The 27985-nt window shown below is 53.3% G+C and overlaps 2 protein-coding genes across 2 annotated transcripts in view; both read left to right on the forward strand.

Moving 5' to 3' along the window:
* The window catches only part of LOC144247634 (uncharacterized), a 748886-nt gene that overhangs the window by 229593 nt on the left and 491308 nt on the right, over positions 1-27985 (forward strand). The window lies entirely within an intron of this gene.
* Positions 1840-3758, forward strand: LOC144247657 (olfactory receptor 14J1-like). The gene has a single exon (XM_077788967.2). It carries the CDS (start codon positions 2505-2507, stop codon positions 3435-3437), a length of 933 nt encoding a protein of 310 aa, XP_077645093.2. The 5' UTR covers positions 1840-2504; the 3' UTR covers positions 3438-3758.

Raw genomic sequence — 27985 nt, forward strand, 5'->3', positions numbered from 1 at the left:
AACCTCTCACAGAGTTGGTATCAAAAGGGAAACACCAAGTACATTAAAATAACTGAAGTACCTTGAAGCATTAAAGGGCTCCACTGAGTGTTGTTAATTTCAAAGCCTCTCCAGGGACTAATTGCAGCAGATAATTAGAGGCCATGATTGCCAAACCTCTCAGAGACTCCAAGGCAAAAGCAAAAGCCAAAGTCCTTTGAAAAACCTGCAGTCCCTGGCAGCATGAAGGAGCCCCCAGGGCCATTCCTGACCAAGGCTCCCCAGGGACTCCTTCCAGCAGATCCTTGAGGCCACTGGGATGTGGACTAGGGGGGGATGCTGAGGGCAAGACCAGGGGCTGACAGTGCCCAGCCTGGCTGGGGCTGTGCCAGGAGGCCCCAGGGCCTCAGGCCAAGGTGTCTCCTCACAGCCCTTGGTGGCACAGAGCCTGCTGTGCCCCAGGGCACCAAGACTTGGCTTCTCTTTGTCCCCTCCTGTCATCAGTGCCTCCAGTTCTCTGCTCTGCCTGGGGCCTGGGGACACTTTCTCAGTTGCGTCCCTCAGTGGGATCCATTAAAAGTCCAAGAAACTTTGGAGTTGGATTCTGACTTGGAGTTCTGGAGAGGTTTCTGCAGCTCCCTCTCAGGGCCTGATGTTCAGGGCCTGAGCACAAAGCCCCAGAGGGTGATTAAAGTCCTTGTGCTGTGTCTGTGCTGCTGAGCTGGGCCGGGCTCCTGGCACAGAGGGTGATCCTGGTAACCAAGCAGAGCTTCAAAAGCACATTTCTCTTGCTGAGCAGCTCTTCTCCCAGCCCAGCAGGGCTGGGGCACTGCCTGCAGTGCCTCTACAGAGGCACAGAGAGCTTCAATCAGTCAGGGCTGGGAAGGGGCTGAGAAGTGCCTGGGGCAGAATCACTGCCAGCCCTTGGCACAGGAACCTCTGGCTGCAGGACAATGCAGCTGCAGCTCCTGGAGTGATCTCCTAAAGCTGGAACATGCCAATGCCCACAGACCCTGTGAGTACAACTCTGAGTATTTCTGATGAGGGGAGGTGAAATGCTCATGAAGCTCTGACATGCTGAGGGGTTCTGATCATTCATAGAATATTTCCAAGACAAAGATTTTGATAAAAATGAGAAAATATTGTAAGACTTTTTATTCACTTTCCTGTTATTGGAGAGTGGCAGGGAAGGGGGATTAATATTAATGGTGGATTATGAATTTTGACAAGCGCATGAGACATTAGAACTGTTATTTTAGTGATCAATAGCTTCAGAGGAGATCCCTAATGTGCTTTCAGCCACTCTGCCCATGGACAGCACCAGCATCACCTTTGCTGGAGCCATCAGGCTCAGTCTGAGCTGTCCTTTCTCCAAGCTGTAAACAGAACCTGCCCCAGCCAGTGCCCCTCAAACAGGCAGGGTTCTGTCAGGCCAAGGAGAGTGCACAGAGATTTGGGGTCTGGGAGTGCTGGCAGGGAGAGATCAGGCACAGGGAAACACTTGCAGGAGGAAAATCTCCAGGAAGCAGAGAGAAGATCAGGGAAGGAGAGAAAAGAAAACCCAGAAATGCTGAGCCAGGGAGAGTTTAGAGATGTCCAGAGGATCCCCTCCAGTGCAGCCCCTCCCTCTGCACAAGCCCCCTCCCTCCTCTGCCCCAGCCAAGCCTCTGCCCTCAGGGCCGGGGCTCCAAGGCGTGCAGCCCCTCCTGTGCAGGCAGAGCTGCAGCAGAGCCGTGGGGCAGCTCTGCAGCCCCGGGCCCAGTTCCCTCTGCAGAGCACAGGGCTGGGAGCAGCTGCCCGGCACTGGGGGCTCTGGCAGGGGGCACAGCTGGCTCAGGGTGACACAGCTGTCCCCAGTGCCCGGCTCTGGGCAGTGCTGGCAGTGCAGCCAGGGAAGGAGCTGCACCTCCCTTCATCCAGTGCCATCAGAAGGACACTTGGAAATGTGCCTGGGATTTCAGTCCAAGCAGGGAGCTTCAATCCAGGGTGCAAACCTGTCCTAGAGCATCTCTGAGTTATAAGATTGATGGGAAAAGGCAGAGGTTTTGAGACACTGAAAATACCACTGGGTTGGTGAAATAAGCAATGTGAGTCCTTGGCTACAAATGTGGAGCTGGGCTGTGGTGGATCCATCTCCTCTCAGCTGTACCTGGGGGTTTTTTAGGGAAAATGTGGGAAGCTGATCATCCTCCTCGGGAGAAAGGTCAAAGCCCAGAGAAATTCTAAAAAGATCAGAATATCAGACCATCTCCCCTCACTCTCCTCTCATCACTTTGCCGCATATAATGTGCTCTGCTCTCCCTGAGTGCAGCAGAAATGCTGAAGGTTTCTGATTTCCAGGAACACCAGGACTGATATAAGGGTGTTTATGAAGAAAACCCCAGAACTGTAGAACACAAAAGGCTGTCTATGTGTGCTCCAGGGGAGAGTGTATGGGAAATGTCTTTGATTTTGGTTACAGGTATCTCCTCTAGCACTTCACTGTCCTTTCTCCATGAACAGGTGCCCATGTTCAGCCACAGCAAATGTCCAACAGCAGCTCCATCAGCCACTTCCTCCTGCTGGCACTGGCAGACACGCGGCAGCTGCAGCTCCTGCACTTCTGCCTCTTCCTGGGCATCTCCCTGGCTGCCCTCCTGGGCAACGGCCTCATCATCAGCGCCGTAGCCTGCGGCCACCACCTGCACACGCCCATGTTCTTCTTCCTGCTCAACCTGGCCCTCAGCGACCTGGGCTCCATCTGCACCACTGTCCCCAAAGCCATGCACAATTCCCTCTGGAACACCAGGAACATCTCCTACACAGGATGTGCTGCCCAACTATATTTTTTTGCGTTCTTCATCTCAGGAGAGTTTTCCCTCCTGACCATCATGTGCTACGACCGCTACGTGTCCATCTGCAAACCCCTGCACTACGGGACCCTCCTGGGCAGCAGAGCTTGTGCCCTCATGGCAGCAGCTGCCTGGGCCAGTGCCTTTCTCTATGCTCTCATGCACACAGCCAATACATTTTCCCTGCCCCTGTGCCATGGCAATGCCCTGGGCCAGTTCTTCTGCGAAATCCCACAGATCCTCAAGGTCTCCTGCTCCAAATCCCACCTCAGGGAACTTGGGCTTCTTGCTGTTAGTGCCTGCTTGGCATTTGGTTGTTTTGTGTTCATTGTTTTCTCTTATGTGCAGATCTTCAGGGCTGTGCTGAGGATCCCCTCTGAGCAGGGACGGCACAAAGCCTTTTCCACTTGCCTCCCTCACCTGGCCGTGGTCTCCCTGTTCCTCAGCACTGCAGCATTTGCCAATCTCAAGCCCCCCTCGATGTCCTCCCAATCCCTGGATCTGGCCCTGTCAGTTCTGTACTCAGTGGTTTCTCCAGCCCTGAACCCCGTCATCTATAGCCTGAGGAACCAGGAGCTCAAGGCTGCAGTGAGGAGACTGATGACTGGATGCTTCCAGGGACATTAAACGCCTGGCCAATTTCTGCAAATCACTTGTAATAAAAGTAATTTTTGATACTTCTTGTTGGTTTCATTTTGAAGGTGCTTTTCCTTTGTTTTACTTTTTAATGTTATCAACAAAGAAATGCCTTTGCTTGTGCCATTTCTCATTTTGTTTCTCTGCACCTTCCCTGTGGCCACAGACTGTGTCAATGAGAGTCTGCGCTCTCAGTGGCTTTCAAGGAACTAAAGGATCTCCCAGCAGAGTTTTCTGCAGAGATGCCCTTTTGTTGCCTTCTCTGGAGCTGCAGCAGCAATGTCTGTGTGCAGAGCTGGGGCAGATCAGTGCTGGCACAGCAGCTGTGCCCAGGAGCAGCAGCACTTGGTGCTGCCAGTGCTGCTCCCATGGCCCTGCCCCGCTGTCCTGGTGGCCCTGGTGTTGCTGCAGGGCCTGAGTGCTCTCGGGGCCGGGCACAGTCCTGGGGGTGGCAGTGCCGGGGCTGCAGCAGGGACAGGCCATGGGCACTGCTGGGGCAGCGCTGACGCCTCAGGCCAGGGCCTGGGGGCTCCAGGCTCCTTGCCCAGGCTGTCTCAAGAACACGGCCAGGCCAATGCTCAGCACAGAAAACCCCCGTGAGCAGCCCCAGGCTGGCCGTGGGCAGGCTGGGGGCAAACAGCATGGCTGATGCTCTGCAGGGGCCCTGGGGAAGACGGGAAGGAGCAGCAGAGCAGGGGCTGATCCATCCCCAGTGCGCTGCACAGCCCAGGGCAGCGTCCCAGAGCGTCCTCATGGAGCTGCCAACAACATCCCCCCTCTGCAGCCCTGGCCTCTTCCCCAGCTCACAGAGGTGCCGCATCCTTGCAGGCACAGACACGGCAGCACTGGCTCAGCAGCCCCTGTTTGCATTGCACACAGCAGGCAGGAGCACCCCCATGCTGGTGCAGTGGGGACATGAACCTGAGGCAGCACAAATGCCATCAGGCCCTGGGGCCAGGAAGGGCTGGGGGATGCCAGGGAAACCACTCAGCTTTGTCCTGGCCTCTGCAGTCAGCCAGAAAGTTTGTTCCCATCAGCTGGGAGTTTCCTGTCCCACTGCAGACACTGCTGCTCAGAGCCAGGGCTGCCTGGCAGCCACCCCCAAACTGCCCTGAGCATTTCCTTGGCTTCACCTTTGCTTTCTTTACTCTTCCTGCCACAGATTTCTTCCTCTTGCACACCCCTGTTCCCTCCCCTGCACACAGCCCATCCCTGTTTGCCCTTTCCTCTCTGGCCCCACTCCCCATTGCAGTTCCTGGCTCAGCACCATGGGAACGTCCCTTGGGGAGCAGGATCATCCCACAAGTGCTGCAGGAATTGTCTGCAGGCTCCTGCAGTGCCTGGTGCTGCTCCCCTGCCAGAGGCACCCCAGGCCAGGGTGCACATCTGGGCTGCTGTGTCTGGCTCTGGGGCTCCCTGTTCTGGGAAGTGAGGAGGAGCTGCAGAGGCTCTGCAGGACTGACAGGATGGGCTCTGGGGCTGTGAGGAGAAGCTGAGGGACCTGGGCTGCTGGAGCTTCTGAAGAGGAGGCCCAGGGCTCCTCCTGCAGCTGCTCCAAGGGTGGTTTCAGAGAATCACAGAACCAGCAAGGTTGGAAAAGACCCTGGATATCATCAAGTCCAATGTGTGCCCTGACACCACCTTTTCTTCCCTGAGCCTCCTCTTCTCCAATATCAACAACACCAGCTCCCTCAGCCGCTCCTCACAGCACTTGTGCTCCAGACACCTCACCAACCTTGTTGCCCTTCTCTGGACATGCTCCATCCCCTTCATGTCCTTCCTTAATTGGGGGCCCAGAACTGGACACAGCACTCGAGGTGCTGCCTAACCAGTGCCCAGCACAGGGGAAGAATCACTGCCCTGCTCCTGCTGGCCACACCATTCCTGATCCAGACCAGGAGCCATTGGCCTTCTTGGCCACCTGGGCACTCTGCTGGCTCATGTCCAGCCTGCTGTCCATCAGTCCCTGCAGGTCCCTTTCTGCCTGGCTGCTGTCCAGCCCCTCTCTCCCCAGCCTGTAGCACTGCAGGGGTTGTTGTGGCCAAAGTGCAGGACCCAGCACTTGGACTTGTTAAACCTCACCTTGTTGGATTTGGGCCCGGGATCCAGCCTGTCCAGGGCCCTGTGCAGAGCCCTTCTACCCTCCAGCAGATTAGCACTCCCAGCCAACTTGGTGCCACCAGGGTTCCATGAGGCCCCAGAGTGTCCCAATGGTGTCCATGATTCCATGAGGCCTCCCAGTGTCACAATGTCCCTTTGGTTCCATGGGGCCCCTTGGTGTCACAAAGTCCCTAAGATCCTTAGTCACTGCAGTGTCATCAGGATCAACAACCCCACCTCCACTCCTCATAAGACTTGTACTCCAGACACCTCATCAGCCTTGTTGCCCTTCTTTGGACAAACTCCAGACCCTCCATGTCCTTCCTAAATTGGGGGCCCAGAGCTGGACACAGCACTCAAGGTGCTGCCCAACCAGTGGGAGGCACAGGGGAAGAATCAGTGCCCTGCTCCTGATGGCCACAACATTCCTGATCCATAGGATTGTCAGGGATTTGATGAGGGACATGGTGGGGAGGGAGTGGGGACAAAGTGTTATTGATTATCAGACATGAAGGGTCTTGATTCTCATATATTTTTAGACTGCATTAGAAGGTTCTGGGGATCAGTATTAATTGGACATTGCTGATATCAATCAATAAACAAGAAAAGAAAACTTATCAGGACAAAACAATTCTCTCTGCATTGTTTTCAATATAGTATATTCACTTTGAATAAACTTCCATAATCTGTTCAATTAACCACAGAATAACTGAAAACTCCAATTATTCCCAGAGGTTTTTCTTGTTTGGGTATTTTGAACAAATATTTATGAGCATTTCTCACTGAATTCCTGAATGAAGGGCTAAAGAAGGAAGAGACCTCTGGAGCAGTAAAATTCATCATCAAACTCCAAATGGCTGAGGATGCATCCCCATCAGAGCAGCAATGAGCAGAAATGGGCACAGCTTTGTGGCTGCCCCAGCTCTGGGATGGGCCCTGGGCCTGGAGCAGGAGCAGCTCTGGAGGGCCCCAGGGCCGGGGCTCTTGTGCTGGCCTGGGCAGATGGGATGGCAGGAGGGGCTGCAGAGCTCTCAGCACCTCAGGCAGAGGGGAGCAGGGCAGCCAGGGAGCTCCTTTGGCCTTGGCCAAGCTCCTTCCCCCATGGTGGGGCTGAGTCCTGGCTGAGCTGCAGCTGCTGCTGTGCCCTTGGCAGGGGCTGAGGCCGTGGGGCAGTGCCCAGAGCAGCCTGGGCTGAGCAGAGCTGTGGGGCCAGAGCCGGCTGGGCTGTGCTGGGGAGAGGCCCTTGGTGCTGCCCAGAGCTCAGGGCAGCTGGCAGAGCTGGCAGGGAGCTGGGCTGGGCTGGGAGAGCCTGGCACAGGAACCATCAGTGTCCATCTCAGCCTGGCTGAGCGGGCAGGGGCAGGACTCAGCCCAGGCCTTGTGGGGCAGGGCCAGCGCCTGGGCAGGCATTGAAAACAGGCAAGAGCCCGAGAGAGGAGGCTGCTCTGTGCCCTTGGGGCACGGACAGAGCAGGGAGGGGCCCAGGACATTTGTCAGCGCCAGCCTCTGTCTGTGCCAGCCCTGGGCAGCCCTGGCTGCTGAGCCCAGCTCTGCCCTGGGCTGAGTTTGGCTGTGGCCCAGCTCCATCCTCCTGCGGGGCTCAGGGCCTGTTCCCGGCCATGGCCAGCCCTGGCCGCCTCTCTGCTGGCCCCGAGGCCGGCAGAGCCCGGGCAGGGCTGTCTGTGCAGCCCCACAGGTGCCACGGGCTCGGCAGGAGCTGGCAGAGGCTGCCCAGCAGGGAGGCCATGGGGCACAGAGCCCCAAGGCTGCCCAGGGCCCCACGGCACAGGGGCCGTTCCCAGCCCCAATGCTCCTGTCCTGGGCTGGGCTGCACAGGGGCTGTGGCGCCATGGCTGGGCCAGCACAGGGCCACAGAGGGGCCACGCAGCCGCTGCCGGGGCTGGCAGCAAGGCCGGGCACAGACAAGGAATTGCTGAGCATGGCCTGCGCTGGCCAGGGCTGCCTGTGCCCAAGGCAGAGCTCAGCTGCCCTTGGGGGCTGCAGGAACACTCAGGAGCCCAAAGAGCCTCCATGGCTGTGCTGGAGACCAAGGCTGGAGCAGGGAAATGCAGGGCTGCTGCGCCATGGGGAGGGCATGGGATTCCAGCACACACCTCAGCTCTCTGATGATCCTGGCACCGTGCTGGGCCCTGTTCCAGACTGGAGCAGAGCAGATGTTGATGGCACAGGAGCCCTGCGGGGCTGGCAGGGACCTGCAGTTTGCAAGGTGCTGTGCCCTCCCTCAGCTCCTCTCTGAGAGATCCAATCCCATCTCAGCACCTCAGGGCACAAGTGGCACTGTCTGTTCATGGGCACACAGCTGATGTCTGCCTGGAAAGGGTGCAGGTATTAATACCTGTTAGTTTCATAATATTCAAGGTCATCTTTATTATCTGGGTCGTTTGAGTACTTTTAAGAAATGGCAAAGTTTTCCCACCAGAAACAGGAATTCCCTGCAAGTGGCAGGAGAAGAAATATTAATCTTCCTGTTGACTAGTGTCACCAATATTCTGTTTATTATTTCCTCTCCCTCTTCCTTCAGGTGTTTCCAGCTCTCCTCTTTGATGAGTTGTGGTTCTCACTGCAGGGGCTGCACTTGGACCTTGGCTCTGCACAGGAGAGCTCTTCATCCACTTTCCCTCTCTTCCTCCCTCTGGCCATGGAGGCAGCTCCGGACTTCAGCCTGTGACTCATGTGTGCAAAGAGCAAATCTAGGAAGAATCGGGGCAGGGAGGGTTTGGGGGGACCTTGGGATCTGTGCTGGGCACAGAAGGTGTTTTCCATTGCTCTGAGACTGTCTGCTGTGCACAGTGGGTTTAATATCCAGCAGAGGAATGACTTTTGCATTTGATGGAGCTGTGCCTTCCCCAGGCTTTTTTGGCTGGCAATAAATGAACATCCCTCTGTGTCTGGGGCAGCTCTTTCTCCAAGGAAAGCAGGTGGGAATGGGAGCCAAGGAGCTGAAACCTGCAGGTGCAGCCTGGGCTGGAGGAAGCTCAGATTTGCACAAGGCTGCTCTGAGTGCCAGGGCTGGGATGGGGGAAATGGTGGGGTGAGGGTAGGGACAGAGTCTGATGGATTGTCAGCCATAAAGGGTCTTGATATTCATATCTATTCCAACTGCATGGGGAGGTAGTTGGATTCAGTCTCAATTGGAGATTGCACATATCAATGTATTAACTAAAAAATCAAAACAGGACCTAAAAAATGTTTTCTCACTCCCTGTGTAAATAAAATTCATTTATTTCAACTAAACTAATGGAATTCACCTAGTCAACCACAAAGGATTTGAAAGCTTAAATCAAATTATTCCCAGAGGCTTGGCTTGTTAAGGTGTTCTGAATATTAATGAGCCCTGGGGCGCTGAATTCCTGAACTGAAGAACTGAAGGCTGAAGAAGCCTCTGGAGCAGTAAAATTCAGCAGCAGCCTCCAAGTTGCTGAGGATGTCAGCAGCCCCCACTGAGGCCATCCCTGCCCAGAGACCCTGGGGGAATGGGCAGACAAGGAGAGCGTCCCTGGGGCTGGGGCAGCAGAACTCAGAGGCACCACAGCTCCAGGTGGGAAATGGAGTGTGGGATGGGGCTGTGAAAGCCCTGCCTGGGCTGTGCCAAGCAGGACACACAAGCCCTGACCCCCACCCACTAAAAAACTCTTTCATGGAGACATTTAAAAGGAATGACAATAATTTGTGTCCTCTGAGTTGGATGCACTGGAGCAATACTATCAAGAGTTTCTCAGGAGCTCTAAACAACAAAACAGCCTTTACTGGGAAATCTAGAAAATCAGAGAAACTTTGGCAAACATTTTAATATGGCATTCAATCAACAAAAAAAAACTTCTCAAAGTATTGACTTGGCCCATTCAACCTCACAAACTTTAAGCCTGTTCAATTTAAAGTTAATCAATATTTGCATAAGTACAGAAATAGAAGAAATAGATACAAAAAGAGAGAACAAGAAGATACAGAGGAGCACACACTCAGTTACCAACTCCTGGATTCCAGCAATGTTCAGATGGAAATTCCAAGAGGAGGTAGGGTCAAGATGTGTGCTTGCCTTGCAGTCAGCCTTAAATACTCCTTGGTCTTCCTGGGCCCTTCCCCCAGGTGGGACTTGGGGTCATTTGGTCACTCAGGAGCTGGGCTGGGGCTCCAGAGGTGGCTGTGGAGCATTGCCTGTGCTGTGCCAGGAACTGGCAGACACTGCTGGGCTGGGATAGAGGCTCTGGGGGGATTGGGGTTCCAGGGCAGGGCAGTGCTGGGGTTCCAGGATAGGGCAAGGCTGGACCTGCCCCTTCCTCCCCCACACATGAAATATTTCCAGCCAGTAATCTCCTCCAGTCTGTCACAATAGTCAACATTGGAGGTGAAATCCCAATATGGCCATTGGCACCTGCAGGAGAAGGACAGTTCTTTTCCATAGGAAGGAAAGCACAGAGCCCCAGTGTTTGGAAGGCAGGTGAGAGCCTCACTAGGTCAAGGCCAGGCAGACTTGTCAGGAATGGCAGATTTTGTCCAGGGGCAGTCTTTGGAGACAATCTCAATTTTGGCCATGGCACCTGGAGAAGCAGGACAGTTCTTTCCCAAAGGAAGGAAAGTGTGGAGCCTTCCCCCGTGTTTTGGAGGCAGATAAGCAGTGACCCTTTCCAAACAACTTCCTGCCAGATTTGTCCTGGCAATATGTCCATGGGAACAATCCCTGGATATAAGGAAATGGAGGTGAAATCCCAATTCTGGCCATGTGTGCCTAGAGGAGAAGGAGAGTTCTTTTCCATAGGAAGGAAACCCCGAGCCCCAGTGCTTCAATAGCAGATGAGAAGAGACCCTGCAGGTGCCAAGCTGTCAGGCAGCCCCTGGAGGCCAAACCAGCCAGACCTGTTCCGTGTTCCCTTGGTTCCCTGGGGCCCCGCAGTGTCCCAGGGGTCTCCGTGGTTTCTCAGGCCCCATAATGACACGTGACTCCTCTGTTCTATGAGGCCGCAATGTCACAATGGACCTTTGGACCCTGGGGGTTTGTGATGTCACAATGGTCTCCTTTGGCTCCACAGTGTCACAATGGAACACTGATGACGCGAGGCCCTGCAGTGTCACAATGGACCTTTGGTTCCATGGGACCCTCAAGTGTCACATTGGTCTCCATGGTTCCTTGAGGCCCCACAATGGCACGTGACTCCTCTGTTCCATGAGGCCACAATGTCACAATGGATCTTTGGGCCCTGGGGTTTTGCGATGTCACAATGATCTCCTTTGGCTCCACAGGGTCACAATAGAACACTGATGACACGAGGCCCTGCAGTGTCACAATGGACCTTTGGTTCCCTGCAGCCCTGCAGTGCCACAAAGGCCTCTTGGTTTCACGAGGCCCCACAGTGTCACAATGGTCCCCTTGGTTCTGTGGGGACCCCCCATAGTCACAATGGTCTCACTGGTGCCGTGAGGCCTCACAGTATTGTAGCATAATATCCCCATCGTGGTGATAATTAGCATTGACTTTATCATTCCAGAAGGCTGATCAACTGCTTTATTATATTATACTATACTATACTATACTATACTATACTATACTATACTATACTATACTATACTATACTTATTCAGACAAACTCATTGTGCTTACAGACAGTCCAATGCACTCAGAACAGATTGGTCCTTGAATGCAAACAACAGCACCACTGGCCATTTAAGACATCACCTTTTGGTAACAAATCTCCATAACACATTCCACATGTTCGCAACAGCAGGTGCAGCAAGTGAAGGTAAGAATTATTTCTCAATCTTTTCTCTGAGCTTCTCACAGCTTTCCCCAGGATGATGCCTGGGAAAGTTGTGCCTGCAGCTCTGTGGCCAGAGAGTTGCAGCCACATCACAGTGTCACAATGATTTGCTTATTCCATGGGGCCTCATAGTGTCCCAATGGTCTCCATGATCCCATGAGTCCCCTCAGTGTCACAATGGTCTCCTTGGTTCCAAAGTGCCCCACAGTGTCACAATGGCCCCTTGGTTCCATGAGGCTGTGAAGTCTCTTCATGGTGTCTCTATGACTCCATGAGGCCTTCCAATGTCACAATGGACCTTTGGCTCCCTGGGGTCTCACCGTGTCACAATGGTCCCTTGGTCCCATGACACCCCAAAGAGTCATAATGGTCTCCATGGTTCCATGAAGCCCCGTGGTGTCACAATGGACCCTTGGTTTGATGGGGCTTCTCAGTGTCACAATGATCCCGACATTCCCTGGAGTCACACAGTGTCACTACAGTCTCCTTGGTTCCATGAGGCCCAGCAATGTCACAGTGCTCTCCAGGATTCCATGAGACCTCACAGTGTCACAATGGTCCCTTGGTCTCACAGGCCTCACAGTGTAGGGAGTGTGGGAAGGGCTTCAGCTGCAGCTCTGCCCTTGTCACCCACTGGCCCATCCACACTGGGGAGAGGCCCTACGAGTGTCTCCTGTGTGGGAAGAGCCTCTCAGACCGCTCGTTCTTTATCCAGCACCAGCGGAGGCACCAGTAAAGGAAGCCCTGCGAGAACCCCGCCTGCAGGAAGAGCTTCGTGTGCTGCTCCAGCTCCATCCCCATCAGAGGACCCGCCCTGGTCAGAGCCCTGGTGACCACATTCCCTGTGATACACAAGGGAATTGGCTGGTGTTCCTTTTATTTTTGCTCCAGTTATCTTTTCTCTTCCTCCATTCAAAACACAGAAAATTGTGGTAAAAATCAACAAATTCATCAAAGGCATCTAAAGCCTCACATTTTACTTGTGTTTTGGGGAATCTTCAATTCCAGGAGATATCTGTGAGGAAATGGGGGTGTTCAGCGTATTTGGTTTAGTTGTCTTTATTTCTTGGCACTCCAAAGGTGAGAGGGACAGATCTGTCAGCTCAAAACCACTCAGTGCCACTAAAAACTACTGAATCCCACCCCAAAACTACTTGCTTCCACTGCATCTCAGGGTGAAATTAGGTTGCAAGGAGATTGGGCAAAGTGGGATGCAAATCAGGATGGGCATTGGGTGGGGCGGGATGGGTGGGATGGGGTTTGGGAGGTGTGAAATGGGGGAAGTACAGCCTGGGAAGAGGTATTGATGTCCAGGATGGGTGGGGTGAGTTGGGGTTGGCATTGGGAAGGTGGGGTGGGGTCTGGAATAGACAGCCAAAGTTTGGGGATGATTAAGATAGGGGGAACCCGTTACTGAGTGAGTTTTTGAATAGTCTACATTCATGAAGAGATGCTGGGGTATCTCACATTCCTGAAGCAGTTTTGGGGCACTCCCAAACTCTTGGGGGGTCTCCTGAAAGCAGTTCCATGGAGCCCCATGGCCAGGGGTGGTTGCCACAGGCATGAGCTCAGTGCTGTGCCAGAGTCCATTGCCTCGGTGCTGAGAGCAGAGAAATGATGAATGGCCCCAGACATCTCCAGTGTGTGTGTGTGGAGGCCTGTGAGCTTACTGGGGAGAGGGCAACAGCAATGCCCTGGAGAGATGCACCTTAGGCTCTGGGCATTCCTCACAGCTCAGGGTGAGGACAGAAGCTTCCCCCATGGTACTCTGCAGCACTGTGTTAATTTGTCCCAGATCTGTCCTCCAAATTGGCCTGTTGGCCTTTCCTAACCTTTTTACCCTCATATGTTCATGTTCTAGCAAGTTCTCCCTTCCCTGTCTTCTCATTGCTTTATGTCCCCGCCTATCCACCCTGGCATTCCCTATTAGTCCCTTTTCCTGTGTACCACCCCTAAACCCTGACATCCCTGATGCTCTCCTCAACCCCCTCTGTTCCTGTATTTATACCCTAAACCCTCCTTTGTCTTTAACCCCCAGACCCCTTGACCGCCAGATAAACCCTCGCTGGAGCTCCATGCCTGGGCCCTCCCGTGTCCTCACTGCTGAGCAGCTCCATGTGTGTGTGTGTGTGCTTGTGTGTGTGCTGGGCTCCCGTGGCTCCTACCCGTGAGCACAAAACACTCCCAGGGAAAGTTGTGCCCGCCACCACCACAGACTGACAGTGTCCCTTGGGACCAAGAGGCCTTTGTGACACTGTGGGAGCAAGGAGAGCATTGCTGCCCTGCCAGACATCATGGAACCAAGGATCCACTGTGACACTGCAGGGCCTTGGGGGACCACGGTGACATTGTGACACTGCAGGGCCCAAGGATCCAAGGGATTTTGTGATACCAAGGGGTCCCATGGAACCAAAGGGACATTGTGACACTGGGAGGCCTCATGGAATCATGGAGACCATTGGGACACTCTGGGGCCTCATGGAACCCTGGGGACGCCAAGTTGGCTGGGAGTGTTAGTCTGCTGGAGGGTAGGAGGGCTCTGCACAGGGCCCTGGCCAGGCTGGATCCAGGGCCCAAATCCAACAAGGTGAGGTTTAACAAGTCCAAGTGCCGGGTCCTGCACTTTGGCCACAGCAACCCCTGCAGTGCTACAGGCTGGGGAGAGAGGGGCTGGACAGCAGCCAGGCAGAAAGGGACCTGCAGGGACTGATGGACAGCAGGCTGGACATGAGCCAGCAGTGTGCCCAGGTGGCCAAGAAGGCCAATGGCTCCTGGCCTGGATCAGGAATGGTGTGGCCAGCAGGAGCAGAGCTGCTGTGCCAGCACTGATCTGCCCCAGCTCTGCACACAGACAATGCTGCTGCAGCTCCAGAGAAGTCAACAAAAGCACATCTCTGCAGAAAACTCTGCTGAGAGATCCTTTAGTTCCTTTAAAGCCACTGAGAGTGCAGCCCCTCATTGACACAGTCTGTGGGCACAAGGAAGGTGGAAAGAAGCAAAATGAGAAATGGCACATGGAATGGCTTTCCTTTGTGGACAAGATTAAGAAATAAAACAAAGAAAAAGAACCTCCAAAATGAAACCAATAAGAAGCATCACAGATTACTTTTATTACAGGTTATTTGCAGAAATTGGACAGCAGTTTAATGTTCCTGAAACCTTCCTCTCATCAGTCTCCACAGTGCAGCCTTGAGCTCCTGGTTCCTCAGGCTGTAGATGAGGGGGTTCAGGGCTGGAGGCATCACTGAGTACAGAACTGACAGGGCCAGATCCAGGGATGGGGAGGACATCGAGGGGGGCTTGAGATTGCCAAACGCTGCAGTGCTGAGGAACAAGGAGACCACAGCCAGGTGAGGGAGGCAGGTAGAAAAGGCTTTGTGCTGTCCCTGCTCAGAGGGGATCCTCAGCACAGCCCTGAAGATCTGCACATAGGAGAAAACAATGAACACAAAACATCTGAGTCCTACACACACACTAACAGCAAGAAGCCCAAGTTCCCTGAGGTAGTATTTGGAGCAGGAGAGCTTGAGGATCTGGGGTATTTCACAGAAGAACTGGCCCAGGACATTGCCATGGCACAGGGGCAGGGAAAATGTATTGGCTGTGTGCAGCAGTGAATAGAGAAAGGCACTGGCCCAGGCAGCTGCTGCCATGTGGGCACAAGCTCTGCTGCCCAGGAGGGTCCCATAGTGCAGGGGTTTGCAGATGGACATGTAGCGGTCTTAGCACATGATGGTCAGGAGGAAATACTCTGCTGAGATGAAGAACATGAAGAACAAGACCTGTGCAGCACATCCTGTGTAGGAGATGTTCCTGGTGTTCCAGAGGGAATTGTGCATGGCTTTGGGGACAGTGGTGCAGATGGAGCCCAGGTCGCTGAGGGCCAGGTTGAGCAGGAAGAAGAACATGGGCGTGTGCAGGTGGTGGCCGCAGGCTACGGCGCTGATGATGAGGCCGTTGCCCAGGAGGGCAGCCAGGGAGATGCCCAGGAAGAGGCAGAAGTGCAGGAGCTGCAGCTGCCGCGTGTCTGCCAGTGCCAGCAGGAGGAAGTGGCTGATGGAGCTGCTGTTGGACATTTGCTGTGGCTGCACATGGGCACCTGTTCATGGAGAAAGGACAGGGACAAGTCAGGAGAGGATGCTTGCAGCCAAACCTGGGCCATTCCCTGCAGGCTGTCCTGCTGGGACTCACCCACCCTTGTTCCTGCTCTGGGAAAACCTTCACCCAGGTCCCTGCCTGAGCTCCAGTTGTGCTGGCTGAGTGTGCCAGGAGCAGCCAGGCCTGTGTGTGGGGGCACTCAAGGAGCCATCCCTGCCCTACTGCCATGGGTTTGTGGCCATGTGGCAGAGGGACAAGGCTGGATATTCAGGAGTTGTCAGGGGAATTGCTCATACTGCAGAAGGGTTTGGTACCATCTGCACTACCATGTCTGGAGGACATGGACAGCAGGGAAAATATGTAGGGAATGTTTTTCCTACCCACACACCATTGCTGGCTCTCTGAGGTCAGAAATCCCCAGCATTCCTGCTGCACTCAGAGTTTGGCACTGAGAGATGTGAGAGGCAAAGGATTCCTTGTGGCTGAGAGAAGGTGACGGACTGGATGGGCTTGTTACCCCACCTGCAGAGGTGATGCTGCTGCTGCTGCCCAGGGCTGAGGAGTGGCTGAAGGCCCTTTGGGAGGCTCCCAGCAGAGACACTGACCACCCAAAGTCACAGTTCTGGAGTCTCTGTAAATGTTCAAACATTCCTTTGATGATCCCTTCAACTGCCTTGAAAAACTTTGGTGTCTTCTTCTGACTTTGACTCTGGGAAAAGTTTTTGCAATTTCCTCTCAGGCCCTGAGGTTCCAGGTCTTAGCTCCAAATGCACCACGGGGCTCATTAGGATCAAGCAAGTCCTGAAAAACCATGGCTCTGCCTTGATTTCCCTCTGCTCTTGCCCAGTTCATCAGGAAGTTTCTGTAGTGGTTTTGGTTCAACATTTTGAGATTTTTCGGCCAATGCTTCAATTAGTGTGGTAGGTTCAGTGCTGGCTAATTACCAGTGCACTCTCTAGAATATACTTACTCATTTCCTGCTGTGAGGTAGGATTAGGAGAAAGGCAAAGTGGCCTCAAGCTTTAAGAGTATAAAGAAAAGTTTATTAACAGTAACTAAAAGCAAGAGTAATAAGGATCAGAACAAAACTTTCAGAACCCATCCCCTCTCTCTACAAAATCTTCTTTCTTACTGACAATGTAAAGAGACAAAACCTAACATTTTCAGTCAGTTTTCTACCTCTATAATAGTCTTTCTTCAGTTCACTTAGGGAGAGAAGTCCTTCTTGTTAATGTTATGGAGACTTCTCCACAATAAAATAGTTATCTCATGTCTTTTCATTACCATGAATAGCAGCTATCTGGAAGAATCTGCCTTCATGAAGTCCCTTCCATTTTTTCAGTTTTCCCACAGCTGTGTTTAGGGGCCATGTCCATTTATGAGGTATTAGTTTCAAGATGATCTGTTTAAGAGTAAATGTTCTCTTCATCTATTTCTGAAATCATCTTCATCTCTGGGAACAGAGGTCTTCTCTCCCTGAGGACACAGGGTCTCATCACTTTACTCTGTTTCTCTGTTCAAACTTCTCATGGGATCACAGCTACTTCAATCTTTGCTTACTTTAGCATGGAGGCCTTTGCTGAACAAGTAATCTCCCCATAATTTTCCCTTAAAAGAGAGTCTGATGTATCAATGACATCCTTCTCCATAGCTTTACCAGAGGATTTCAGCCCTAAGATCAAGGCATCTCCTCATCCCTCCAATCTGGGACTCAACTTCCTCTTCAGTGACCTCTGTGTGTCCATGCTGCTCCTCTGTGTGCCTGCCCTGTGTCCTTTTCTCTCACTGGAGGGAGGATGGCAGCACTGGCAGAGTCAATATCTGCCCGGGGCTGCAGATGGTTCCGTTAGCCCAGCCAGGCTCATTAGCCAATTCTAATTTTGGCCATGGTTCCGGGACATGAATACCAGTTGTTTGTCATAGGAATGAAGGAACAGAGTGTCACTATTTTAGGGGCAGATGAGAGGTGACCACAAGAGGACAAAGCCAGCCAGAGCTGCCAGATTTTGTTCTGAGAGAGACCCTTGAATATCAGAAATTTTTTAGGCAGAGTGTCAGTTTTGGCAATGGGCATCTGAAAAGAAAGACTGTTCTTTTCCATACAAAGGAAAGCACAGAGCTCCAGTGCTCCAGGAGCTGATGAGAGGCAACCCTTGACATTCCAAGGTCAGCCAGACCTGTCAGGTGGCCCCTGGCAGGCCAAGTCAGCTAGACCTGTTCCATGTTCCCTCGCTTCCATGGGGCCCCACAGTGTCCCAATGGTCCCTGGCTTCCAGGAGGCCCTGAGGTGTCACAATGTCCCCTTGGTGACACCAGGCCCTGAAGGGTGGGAATGGTCTCCACGGTTCCAACAGGCCCCACAGAGTCATAATGGTCTCTGGGTCCATGAAGCCCCGCGGTGTCACCATGGCCCCTTGGTTCCATGGGCTCCAGTGGTGCCACAATGATCCCCTTGGTTCCATGAGGTGCCCACAGTGTCACAGTGATCTCCATGGGAAGGAAAGAACCGAGCCCCAGTGTGGCAGGGGCAGCCAGCAGAAGCCAAGGCCAGCCAGACTTTATGGTACTGGCAGATTTTGGCTGGAAGCAACCCTTGGATATAAGGAATTTTAGAGGTGGAATCTCACTTTCACACATGGAGTAGAATGATGTGTTTTTTCCAAAGGAAGGAATGGACAGAACACCGGTGTTTGAGGGACAGATGAAAGGCGGACACCAGAGGCCTAAGGTCAGCCAGATCTCTCTGTTCTGGTAACTTTTGCCTGGGAGCAACCCTTGGATATAGGGAATTTGGGAGGTGGACAACAAATTCCAGCCATTCCTGCGTAGATAAGAAGGACCTTTCTTTTCCATAGGAAGGAAAGCACAGAGCCCAAGTGTTTCAAAGGCAGAAGCAGAAAGAGGTGGCTCCTGGGAGGCTCAGCCACCAGACCTGTTCTTCCTGGCAGCTTTTGTCATGGAGGAATCATTGGATATAGGGAATCTGGGAGGAGGAATCTCTATTTTGACCACAGTCACCTTGAGAAGAAGGACAATTCCATTCATGAGAAGGAAAGCACCAAGCCCCAATGTTTGGAAAGCAGATGAGAGATGACCCCTTAGAAGCCAAGGGCAGCCAGACCTGTCTGTCCTGCATCTTTCACTTAGCAGCAATCCTTGGATGTACTGTCTTGGAGGATGAATCCCGGTTTTGGCCATGGCCCACGGAGGAGAAGGAGAGTTCTCTCCCATCGGAAGGAAAGCCCAGAGCCCCAGTGCCTCAGGACAGATGAGAAGCAGCCCTCGACATGCCAAGGTGGTCAGGTGGTCCCCAGGAGGCCCAGCCAGCCAGACCTGGTCTGTGCTCCCTTGGTTTGGTGGTGATGCCTTGAGAGGCTGCCTAGAACAGAGCTAGGCAGTGTTAAAGGAATAAAGCAGGTATTTATTAAAAGGCCTTCAAGGGATACACCTTTGGCAGTACAAGAGCCTGGCCCTGGCTCCATCCTAGAATGGAGTCCAGGTCACGAGTTTTCACTGGGGCAAACAGGGGGATTTGGTCTGGCAGGATGTGTAAAACAATCTCCTGTGATATCTACTTGTTCTCACACAGAGCACTTGGCTGCAGGGACACATTCCCATCGTTCCTGCCCAGGTTTCAGGATTCAAACACTGCTGTCCTTCCCAGGAGCTGTTCCTTCAGCTGCCTCGGGAGGCCTTTTGGCCTCTGGAGCCACACTCTGGCTCCATTATTAGCACTGCTGGATCCAAACCCTTTATCTCCACCAACAGCAGTGATTTGAGGTGGATCTCCTTTTTTCCTAATTGTTTTAAACCCTGACAATATCAATAATTGTGCTACCCTGTCATGGGGTTGAATAATCCCATCTTGTTCACTATTCTTTAACCAAATTACTTCAATTTCTCCTTGATAATCTGCATCAGTTCCTCCTCCCATGACATGAGCACTTTGCAAGGCCAAGCTCCAGAGAGCAGTTACCAAAGTGTCCTGGAGGAATCTGGATTCCTGTTCCTGCATTGTTAACTCTCCTTTGCTTCTGATTTATCCTAACTAATTCCAGTGGATGAAGGTCCAGTTCTGCAGCCTCTGGGCTGGCCCTGCCAGGGCCATCACACCCAGAATAATTTCCCAGGCAGTCCCAGTATCACTGCCCAGGGCTGTATTTGCACACTGGGAGCAGCCGTGCACAGCCAGGGGGTTTCCATTTCCCCCGGGGCCATTGTTAAGGGCATGGAGCACATCTGGAGATGGGTTCTCCATGGGGACAGGTTCCCAGCACTCATTCTTTAACTGCTCTTTGAACAACCCCTTCTCCGCCTCCTCCTCCTCGTCCTCCTCCTCCTCCTCCTCCTTCTCCTCCTCCTCCTCTTCGTCCTCCTCCTACTGGTCTTCCTCATCCTCCTTGTCCTCTTGCTCCTCCTCATCCTCCTCCTCCATTTACTTGTCCTCCTACTCCTCCTCCTCCTTCTTCTCCTCATCCTCGTCCTCCTTGTCCTGCTCATCCTTATCCTCCTCGTCCTCATCATCCTCCTCCACATCCTCATTCTCCTCCTCTTCCTTCTCCTATTCCTCCTCCTCCTCATCTTCCTCGTCCTCCTCCTCCTTGTCCTCCTTGTCCTCCTCATCCTCCTTGTCCTGCTCATCCTTGTCCTTTTCCTCATCCTCGTCCTCCTCCTCCTTGTCCTCCTTGTCCTCCTCATCCTCCTTGTCCTCCTCATCATTGTCCTTTTCCTCATCCTCATCATCCTCCTCCTCATCCTCCTCATCCTTATCCTCCTCCTACTCCTCATCGTCCTCTTCCTCATCCTCATTCTCCTCTTTCTCCTCCTCCTCATCTTCCTCCTCCACTTCCTCCTCGTCCTCCCCATCCTGCTTTTCCGCATCCTCCTTGCCCTTCTCCTCCTGGTCCTCTTCATCCTTGTCCTCCTCCTCCTCCTCCTCATTATTCTCCTCCTTGTCATCCTCCTCCGTGTCCTCCTTGTTCTCCTCTTCTTCATCCTTTTCCTCCCCCTCCTCCTCCTCCTCCTCATTATTCTCCTCCTTGTCATCCTCCTCCGTGTCCTCCTTGTTCTCCTCTTCTTCATCCTTTTCCTCCCCCTCCTCCTCCTCCTCCTTCTCCTCCTCCTCCTCCTCCTCCTCCTCCTCGTTCTCCTCCTCTTCCTCCTCATCCTCCTCATCATCCTCTTTGTCCTTGTTCTCTCTCTTCCTCCTCCTATTCCTCCTCCTCATTTTCCACCTCCTCTTTGTCCTCCTCCTCATCCTCCTCCTCCTCATCATCATCCTCGTCCTCGTCCTCCTCCCCCTCCTCCTCCTCTGAGTGTGGTTCTCAGGATTCAATGACTCTAGGATTACAGGAACCTGGAACTCTGGGATTCCATGGCTCTGTGACCCCATGGATGGATTCAGGACTGTCTCCAAGGTCACAGGGGAACGTTGGTGCCAGCGGGAGGGGCTGCAGTGCAGGGGCACCAACAGCTGAGAGGCGACTGCAGCTGCTGCTGCTGCTGCTGCTGCTGCTGCTGCTGTTGGAGGTGCTGCTGGCAGGGGCAGTGCCCTGGTGTGGCTGAGCATTGCCATCTCAGCCTGTGAGCTCCTGGGAGCTCAGGACAGAGCCAGGACTGACCTAGGCTGGCAAAGCACTTGAGGACAGACACAGAGAATGGAAAGTGCCCATGGAGTGGTTCAGAGCAGGTCTGTGGGAAGGAGCGAGGGAGGGAGGATGAATCCCCTGCCCAAGGCTGCCAAGGGAAGGCTTTGGGAGGGAAAGGAAGCCTTGACCTGACACTAAGCCCTTCAAGGTCTCATTTGCCCATGCTGAGCAGGATTTCATCAGGCTTTGTCTCAAGTCAGTGGCAGGGACAGAAGTGGTGGGAGCAGCTGGAAAGCAAGGCCGTGTATTCCCTCCCCCCAGCCCATTTGGGAACATCTGGGCAAGGTCTCCATTGTCTACCTGCAGCCAGCTTGGGCGCCCTTCCTCTCCTCCTCCTGCTTGGGGGACTGGGCTTGGTTTCTCCTGCCATCTACAATGCTGAGCTTCTTTCTCCTCAGACCCAGCTGCTCAGGTTTGTGTCCCTGTGTCTCACACTTCCTCCTCTTCCTCCTTATCACATACTCATGGAGCCTCTTTGGGCAGCTGGACTGGAACTGGCAGCAGCAGGTGAGCCCTGAGGAGCACCTCTGGCCTCCAGCCTTTCTGCAGGGCTGGCCAGAGCCTTCCTGCCAGGGGCGAGCCTCTTTCCTGTCTCTTCCCGAGGCAATATAGTCTGGATCTTGGCTCTGTCTTCCTTTCTTTGTCTTTCAGGGAAGGATCAGCCATGGCTGAAGGAATCTTCCATAGGTACCTGGTGCTGATGGCCATTGTCAGCATCAACCAGCCCCCTGGAAAAAATGGGATTTCTCCTGAGGACGACAAAGGAATTGCCCAGAGGATGAAGGAGCAGGAGGTAACCCTTCGGCAGCATCAGCTGCACTTGGAGGAGGAAATTGCAGACCTGGAAGCCAGACAGGAGTGTCTGGCATGGCCTTTGTGGGAACTGGAGGAAAGATCCATTGTCACACATGCACGGTGGTTTGCTTGGCTGTCCCTGCCACATTCATGATCTGGAGGCAGCGTAGCAATGGAGCCAGAGGGGAGCACAGAGAAGAAAAGACTGACCCAGGGCTCCTGGGGAAATCCTGGAAAGGAGTGGCCTTCCTGCCAAAGCCCTTGTGCTGCTCAGGGCCATTTGCATCTCCATGGGCAGAACTGGAGGATATCTTCCAGCATTTGTGGATAGACTTGTTGAATTACCTCTGTTCAAACAAAGGGGAACTGAAGAGGATTCTTTCAAAGTGTGACTCCTCCCTATTCCATCAGCAATAGTCTCACAGGATTTATGGGTCAGGAACATGTACAACACATGGCAGGGAAGCTGGGCAAGCAGTGAGTGCTGTACCAGCAGGGCCAGAACGGCGCAAGAGCCAGCGCCAAACAGGCTGAGGCAGCCAGGCCAATCCCATCTTTCCAGGGCTCTGGGCTGAACACACAGCTTCAATAACATCAGGTGCTCTCCCCACAGAGCCTTCTGCAGAGCTCTGGGTGAGGACTGCCAGCTTTCCTCTTTATTTTGTATCAATGTTCTGGTTTGAAAGAAAAACCAGTGAGAGACTGTAAGTCAGAAATACAATGTATTGGGAAAAGAGAAAAAAACCCAAAAATATCTGCAATAATACAAAAAGAAGACCACTGACAAAGTCAGAATACAACCTAACACCCCTCTGGCCAGCATGCTGGTAGCAGTCCAAATTGGAGTGGCTGCAGTTCTCTTGGATTGGTAGATGTGGTTGCTGTGTCTTCTTGGAAACCTGTGGAAAGACTGCCTCTCTGTCTAGAAAGTCCCGGTTTTATCCAGGTGGGAATGCCTAGCTGCTCCCCCCTGGCTGGAGCATCTCACAATTGGCTGATGTTATTCTGAGTCACGAGGTGTGTCCTTGATCACCTGTTGAACAGAACTGTCTCCTGGAGAGTGTCTCTGAGCCATGAGGCAAGACATTGATGGGCCATTAACAGGAGTTAAGGAAAACTGCCCAGAGGCAGCTCCTACTCAGATGGTAATAAGAAACATCTTGGTGCTCCAATCTTGGACAATCAGAAAAGGAAATTTTTCTCTCGTTTTACCCATCTTACCTATGCAGATGTGTTGGGAGGCCATCTCTCTGTTTGTGTAGGTGTTGAACCTGAGAAAGACAGTCTGTAGTGTCAGCTGGATACCTGAGGGCTGTGACATAAGCAGTAAGGGTGAACTGTCAATGTAAATCATTATAAAGAATGTAGTATGTTCCAGTCCCTCTTAACATTAAAATTCAGTGCCACCTGGATCTTGGTGCGAAATTAGTATTCAGCCTAAACATTACAACTAATTATGAGTTTTATTGAATAAATGCACATGTACAAATGTGCCAACAGTTAGACTCTTTGATGAGTAGGTTTGAGGCATTTTTTCATTTAGTCTGTAGTGTGAACTTCAGTGCCTGCAGACTTACATGTTAAATATCTCTCTTGGTCACCACTTGATGATTATCATCACTAGCATTAAATTCTTAGTGTAGTGAGGAGGTGGGAAATAGATAAGAAAGTCTGTTGGGTTAGCATGGCCAGGTTTTGGTAGGTGAAGTAATGGTTTCTGTAAGAAGCTGTTGGAAGCTCCCCCATGCCCACAGAGCAAATGCCAGCCGGCTCCAGGAGAGGCCCACTGGCTTGGGCCGGGCCCATCAGGGATGTGCTGATGCCTCTGTTATTGCTGTGAATATGTAAACTCACTGAAGAAGGGAAAAGCAAGTGCAGCAAAGGAATTGTGTCCAGAAAGGAGTGAGGATGTATGAGAGGAGCAGCCCTGCAGACAGCCAGGTCCCTGCAGGAGGGGCAGGAGGTGCTCCAGGCACAGGGATGCTGAGATTGCCCTGCAGCCCTGGGGCAGCCCTGGGGAGGCAGCTGAGCCCTGAGCACAGGGAGGGCACGGGGATGCTGAGATTGCCCTGCAGCCCTGCAGGAGCACATGCCCCAGCAGGAGGATGCCTGAGAGGAGGCTGTGAGCCCGTGGGAGGCCTGTGCTGGAACAGATTGCTGGCAGGGACCTGCAGACCTGTGGAGAGAGGAGCCCACCCCAGAGGAGGTTTCCTGGTCGGACGTGTGATCCTGGGGGGACCCGAGCTGGAGCAGGCTGTCCTTGAAGGACTGCGCTCTGTGGAAGAGTGATCCCCGTTGGAACAGTTTGGGAAGAACTTGTCAGGAAAATTAATCCACAAACAACAGAGGTTTATGTCATTGTCACATGCCCCCAGCTGGGTAATAATTAGCATTGACCCCATGATTCACAGAAGGCTGATCAACCTCTTCATTATATTATATATCATTATTAAGAAATCCATTGCTTTTATACAGTTATAATACACCTGGACCTAATTGGTCCACCAATCCAAACACCACCACCATTGGCTAATTAAAAAAACACCCTTTTGGCAAACAAATCTCCATAACACATTCCATATGTTCACAACAGCAGGTGCAGCAAGTGAAGATAAGAATTGTTTCTCATTCTTTTCTCTGATCTTCTCACAGCCTGCCCCCAGGACAATGCCTGGGAAAGTTGTTTCTCTCTGTGGCCAGAGAGCTGCTGCCACAGGTTTATGTCCTAAACAGAGACAGAGGAGTCCTTTTATTTTATTCAAATAAAGGGAGAGGCCATGGGGCATTCTCTTGAGGTCTTTCCAATTTTTGGAGGATGCAGCCTCCTTTTTATCCTAATTTCCCTTCTGTCTTCCCACACTGGATGAGGCACTTATGCGGTACAGACTTCCTGATATGTCTGATACCAAAGATTCCCCTCTAATATATGACCCTCACTTTTAGATTTTAATTTTCATGGAATCTATGTTTTTTCCCCATCATTTCTTTCATCTTTCAATATCCAATTTCATTTATCAGTAAACCTACAGTTCGTTTGTTGTCTGAGATTGAGAGTCCAGATGTTTTCTATTGCCATCTGTGTAGCAGTTGCCTCTGGACTGTTTTCCTTATCTCCTGTGAATGGGCCCATCAGTGTCTCCCCACATGGCTCAGAGATAACTCCCTCCAGAGCCATTTCTGTTTAACAGGGGATCAAGTGTTGCAGCATTTCTGAGAGAGAAAGATCATGATTTATGTTTGGAATGAGATTTGAGCTACTCCAGTCTGGGCCTCAGATTTGGGCCTTGTGAGGCCTTCCAGCCTCTGACGCAGTTAGAAATTAATAGTTTGTGGCGCAGTTAGAAATTGTATTAAGGTGTGATGGGGAGCACTGGGCTGTCTGGGTGTGAAGTAGTATAGGTTTATAGTGTAAGGTTTTGGCCACCTTAAGACAAAGATAAACAATGTTAGCTTGCCAATCAGAGTACCTTTGTAAATTGTAAACTATGTAGATGTGTATAAAAACTGCCATCTTCTCTCAAATAAGCAGAGAACGTTGCATTAATAATATTGGTTGGATGTGCATTCTGTCCGGCCAGCTTTCCCATTTTATGACATTCCTGGTTTTTATCAAGGACCCACTGTGTTACTCAGAATGAAATCAGCCCATGGTGAGATGCTCCACCCAGGGGAGAAGAGCTAAACATTCCCACCTAGATTTAACCTGGGATTTCTAGACAGAGAGGCAGCCTTCCCACAGCTTTCCAAGAGGACACAGCTGGGGTTTTCCACTGGACCAACTACACCTTTTCTACAGGACCACTGCTCCAACAGAAACCAGCTTTGGCTGCCCTCTGGCAGAGAAGCCCTTTTGGGGCACAGGTTTCTGGGGCAGGAGACGGGCACCGGTGCTGCCAGGGCTCGGGGGAACTCTGCTTGGGCAGGGACTGTGCCTCACCTGCTGCTGTCAGCGCTGCCCAGGCCCCAGGGCTCAGAGCAGCATTCCTGCCCTGGCCCACACGTTCCTGGTCTGTGTCCCACAGCCATGCTCAGGATGGCCACCATGTGGGACGTGTCCCGAGGAGGCCGTGCCAGCTTCTGTGGAGGCCCCGTGCCCTTCCCGCCGCGGCTGCGTCGGCAGCTGCGGGGGCTCCTGCTGCTCTGAGCCCGCAGAGCAGGGCAGCGTTTGCTGATGGGCTGAGCCCTTCCTAAAGATCCTGTTGGGCTGTCTGACACACCTGGGGCAAGGCATTCCTTCCAACCTGGGCCACTCTGGGGGGCTGGGGGTGGCCCCAGGGCAGGTGGCAGTGCGTGCAAGGGCCCTTTGTGACACGGTGCAGCATGGTCACCATGGAATGGAACGGGACAGGGGATCCAAGGGCCCTTTGTGACACGCTGTGGCATTGGCAGTGACATGGCCACGCCACAGTGCTCGGTGCACGCGACAGGACAGGACAGGACAGAGAGGTGCTGTGAAGAGCTCTCGCACAGCCACTCGTTCCTTGATGACTCTGAGGCTTTCCCGAGGTGTTACTCCTGCAGGTGACCTCGTGGCCAGACCAGAGCACTTGGTGACCCCTGGCCTTCCCGAGGCATCTCTTCTGCAGCTGACCCTCGAGGGCAGACTGTGGCATTTGCTTAGCACTGTCCTTGACAGGAGTCTCCTGTCCTTGTGGCTGGAGCCCCAAGAGCAGAGTGCAGGACTTGCTGTCCTGTAGCTTGCCAAGTCTTCACTCTTGCAGGTGCCCTCAAGGCACGACTGCATCACTTGCTGACTCGGACCTTTTCCTTTTCACCTTCTGCAAGCAGCCATGAATCCAGGCTGTGACGTAGATCACAGACCTGCGAGCGTGCCCAAGCTGGCCTGGGGGAAGGAGGAGAAAAAAGGCCCTGGAGCTGCCCCAGCACAGCAGCCTGAAGAGGTGGAGCAGTTCCAGCCACGGCAGAAGGGTGAGTGGCAGAGCTGGGCCACAGGGCCGGTGCCTTCAGCCAGCTTGTCCCCATCCCATCCCATCCCATCCCATCCCATCCCATCCCATCCCATCCCATCCCATCCCATCCCATCCCATCCCATCCCATCCCATCCCATCCCCTGGGGCCATGCCCATGGACAGGATGGAATAGGGGCCGGCCAGACACCCCACAGCCGTGCTCCGTGCCCAGGGCCGGCGCGGGGCTGTCCCTGCCTGGGCAGCGCAGGGCTGGGCTGTGTTCTCCGGCCTCTCCCGCAGCCCCTCAGCTCGGGCTGCGCTCGCTCTTTGCCAGGTGCAGCCGTGCAGCGCACACGAGAGCAGGAACGCACCCGTGGCCGCTTCCGCAGAACAGCGCAGGTACCTGCAGCCATCCCCACCTTGGCTGGGCCTGCTGGCACTGCTCAGCCCAGCAGCACGCCTGCAACACTCCGTGGCTTCTTGCCCTTCTCCTACAGCTCGTTTGCAAATTCATCAAGAGAATTCGGCAGGAAGAGACCAGCACCATGGGCTCTAGAGCTCCTCGGACATGAGACCAGTGCCGCCCTGCTGGATTTGCTTGTGCAGAGGGGTGTTTCCAGAGCAGAGCAAGTAGGCAGCTGTGGCCAGGCTTCAATTCCCCCATGAGTCACACGGCTTCCCAAGCCACAGTGCTGGCCCCTGTGAGCCTTTGAGGCCATCACAGTGCGGTGGGAAGGGAAGCACTTCTCTGGGGACACTGGGAACACTGCTCCCTCTGGCAGCTTTCCAAGTCTCCCTGTGCCTTCTCCAGGTGCTGGCATGGTGAGATACATCCACCAGTGGCTCATGGCCAATGATTCTGCTGAGCACAGGCTGGACAACGCCCTGCTGTATCTCACAGAAGCGCAGCCAAATGACGCAGTAATGACACTCCTGCGTGTGGCCCCATCCTGTGACAGGTATGGGGCCCATCTGCCCAGAGGGCTCAGGGCTCACCCCAACCCATCGCCCTGTACAGCCTGGGCCAGGTTTCTGACCAACAGAGAGTCCCAGGGCCCTCTGGCTGCTCCCTTTCCAGGCCCTGGCATGTCAGCCCCAAGCCTGCTGCCATGCTCCCTCGCTGCCCCACAGGGGCCTGTCCCCACAGGGCTGGGCTGCCTGGCTGCTGCTGGAGAGGGGCAGTGGGCAAAGGCAGAGCCGTCGGTCAACCCAGG

The sequence above is a fragment of the Lonchura striata genome, chromosome 35 (assembly GCF_050655825.1).
Source record: "Lonchura striata isolate lonStrDom1 chromosome 35, ASM5065582v1, whole genome shotgun sequence".
Taxonomy (NCBI): Eukaryota; Metazoa; Chordata; class Aves; order Passeriformes; family Estrildidae; genus Lonchura; species Lonchura striata.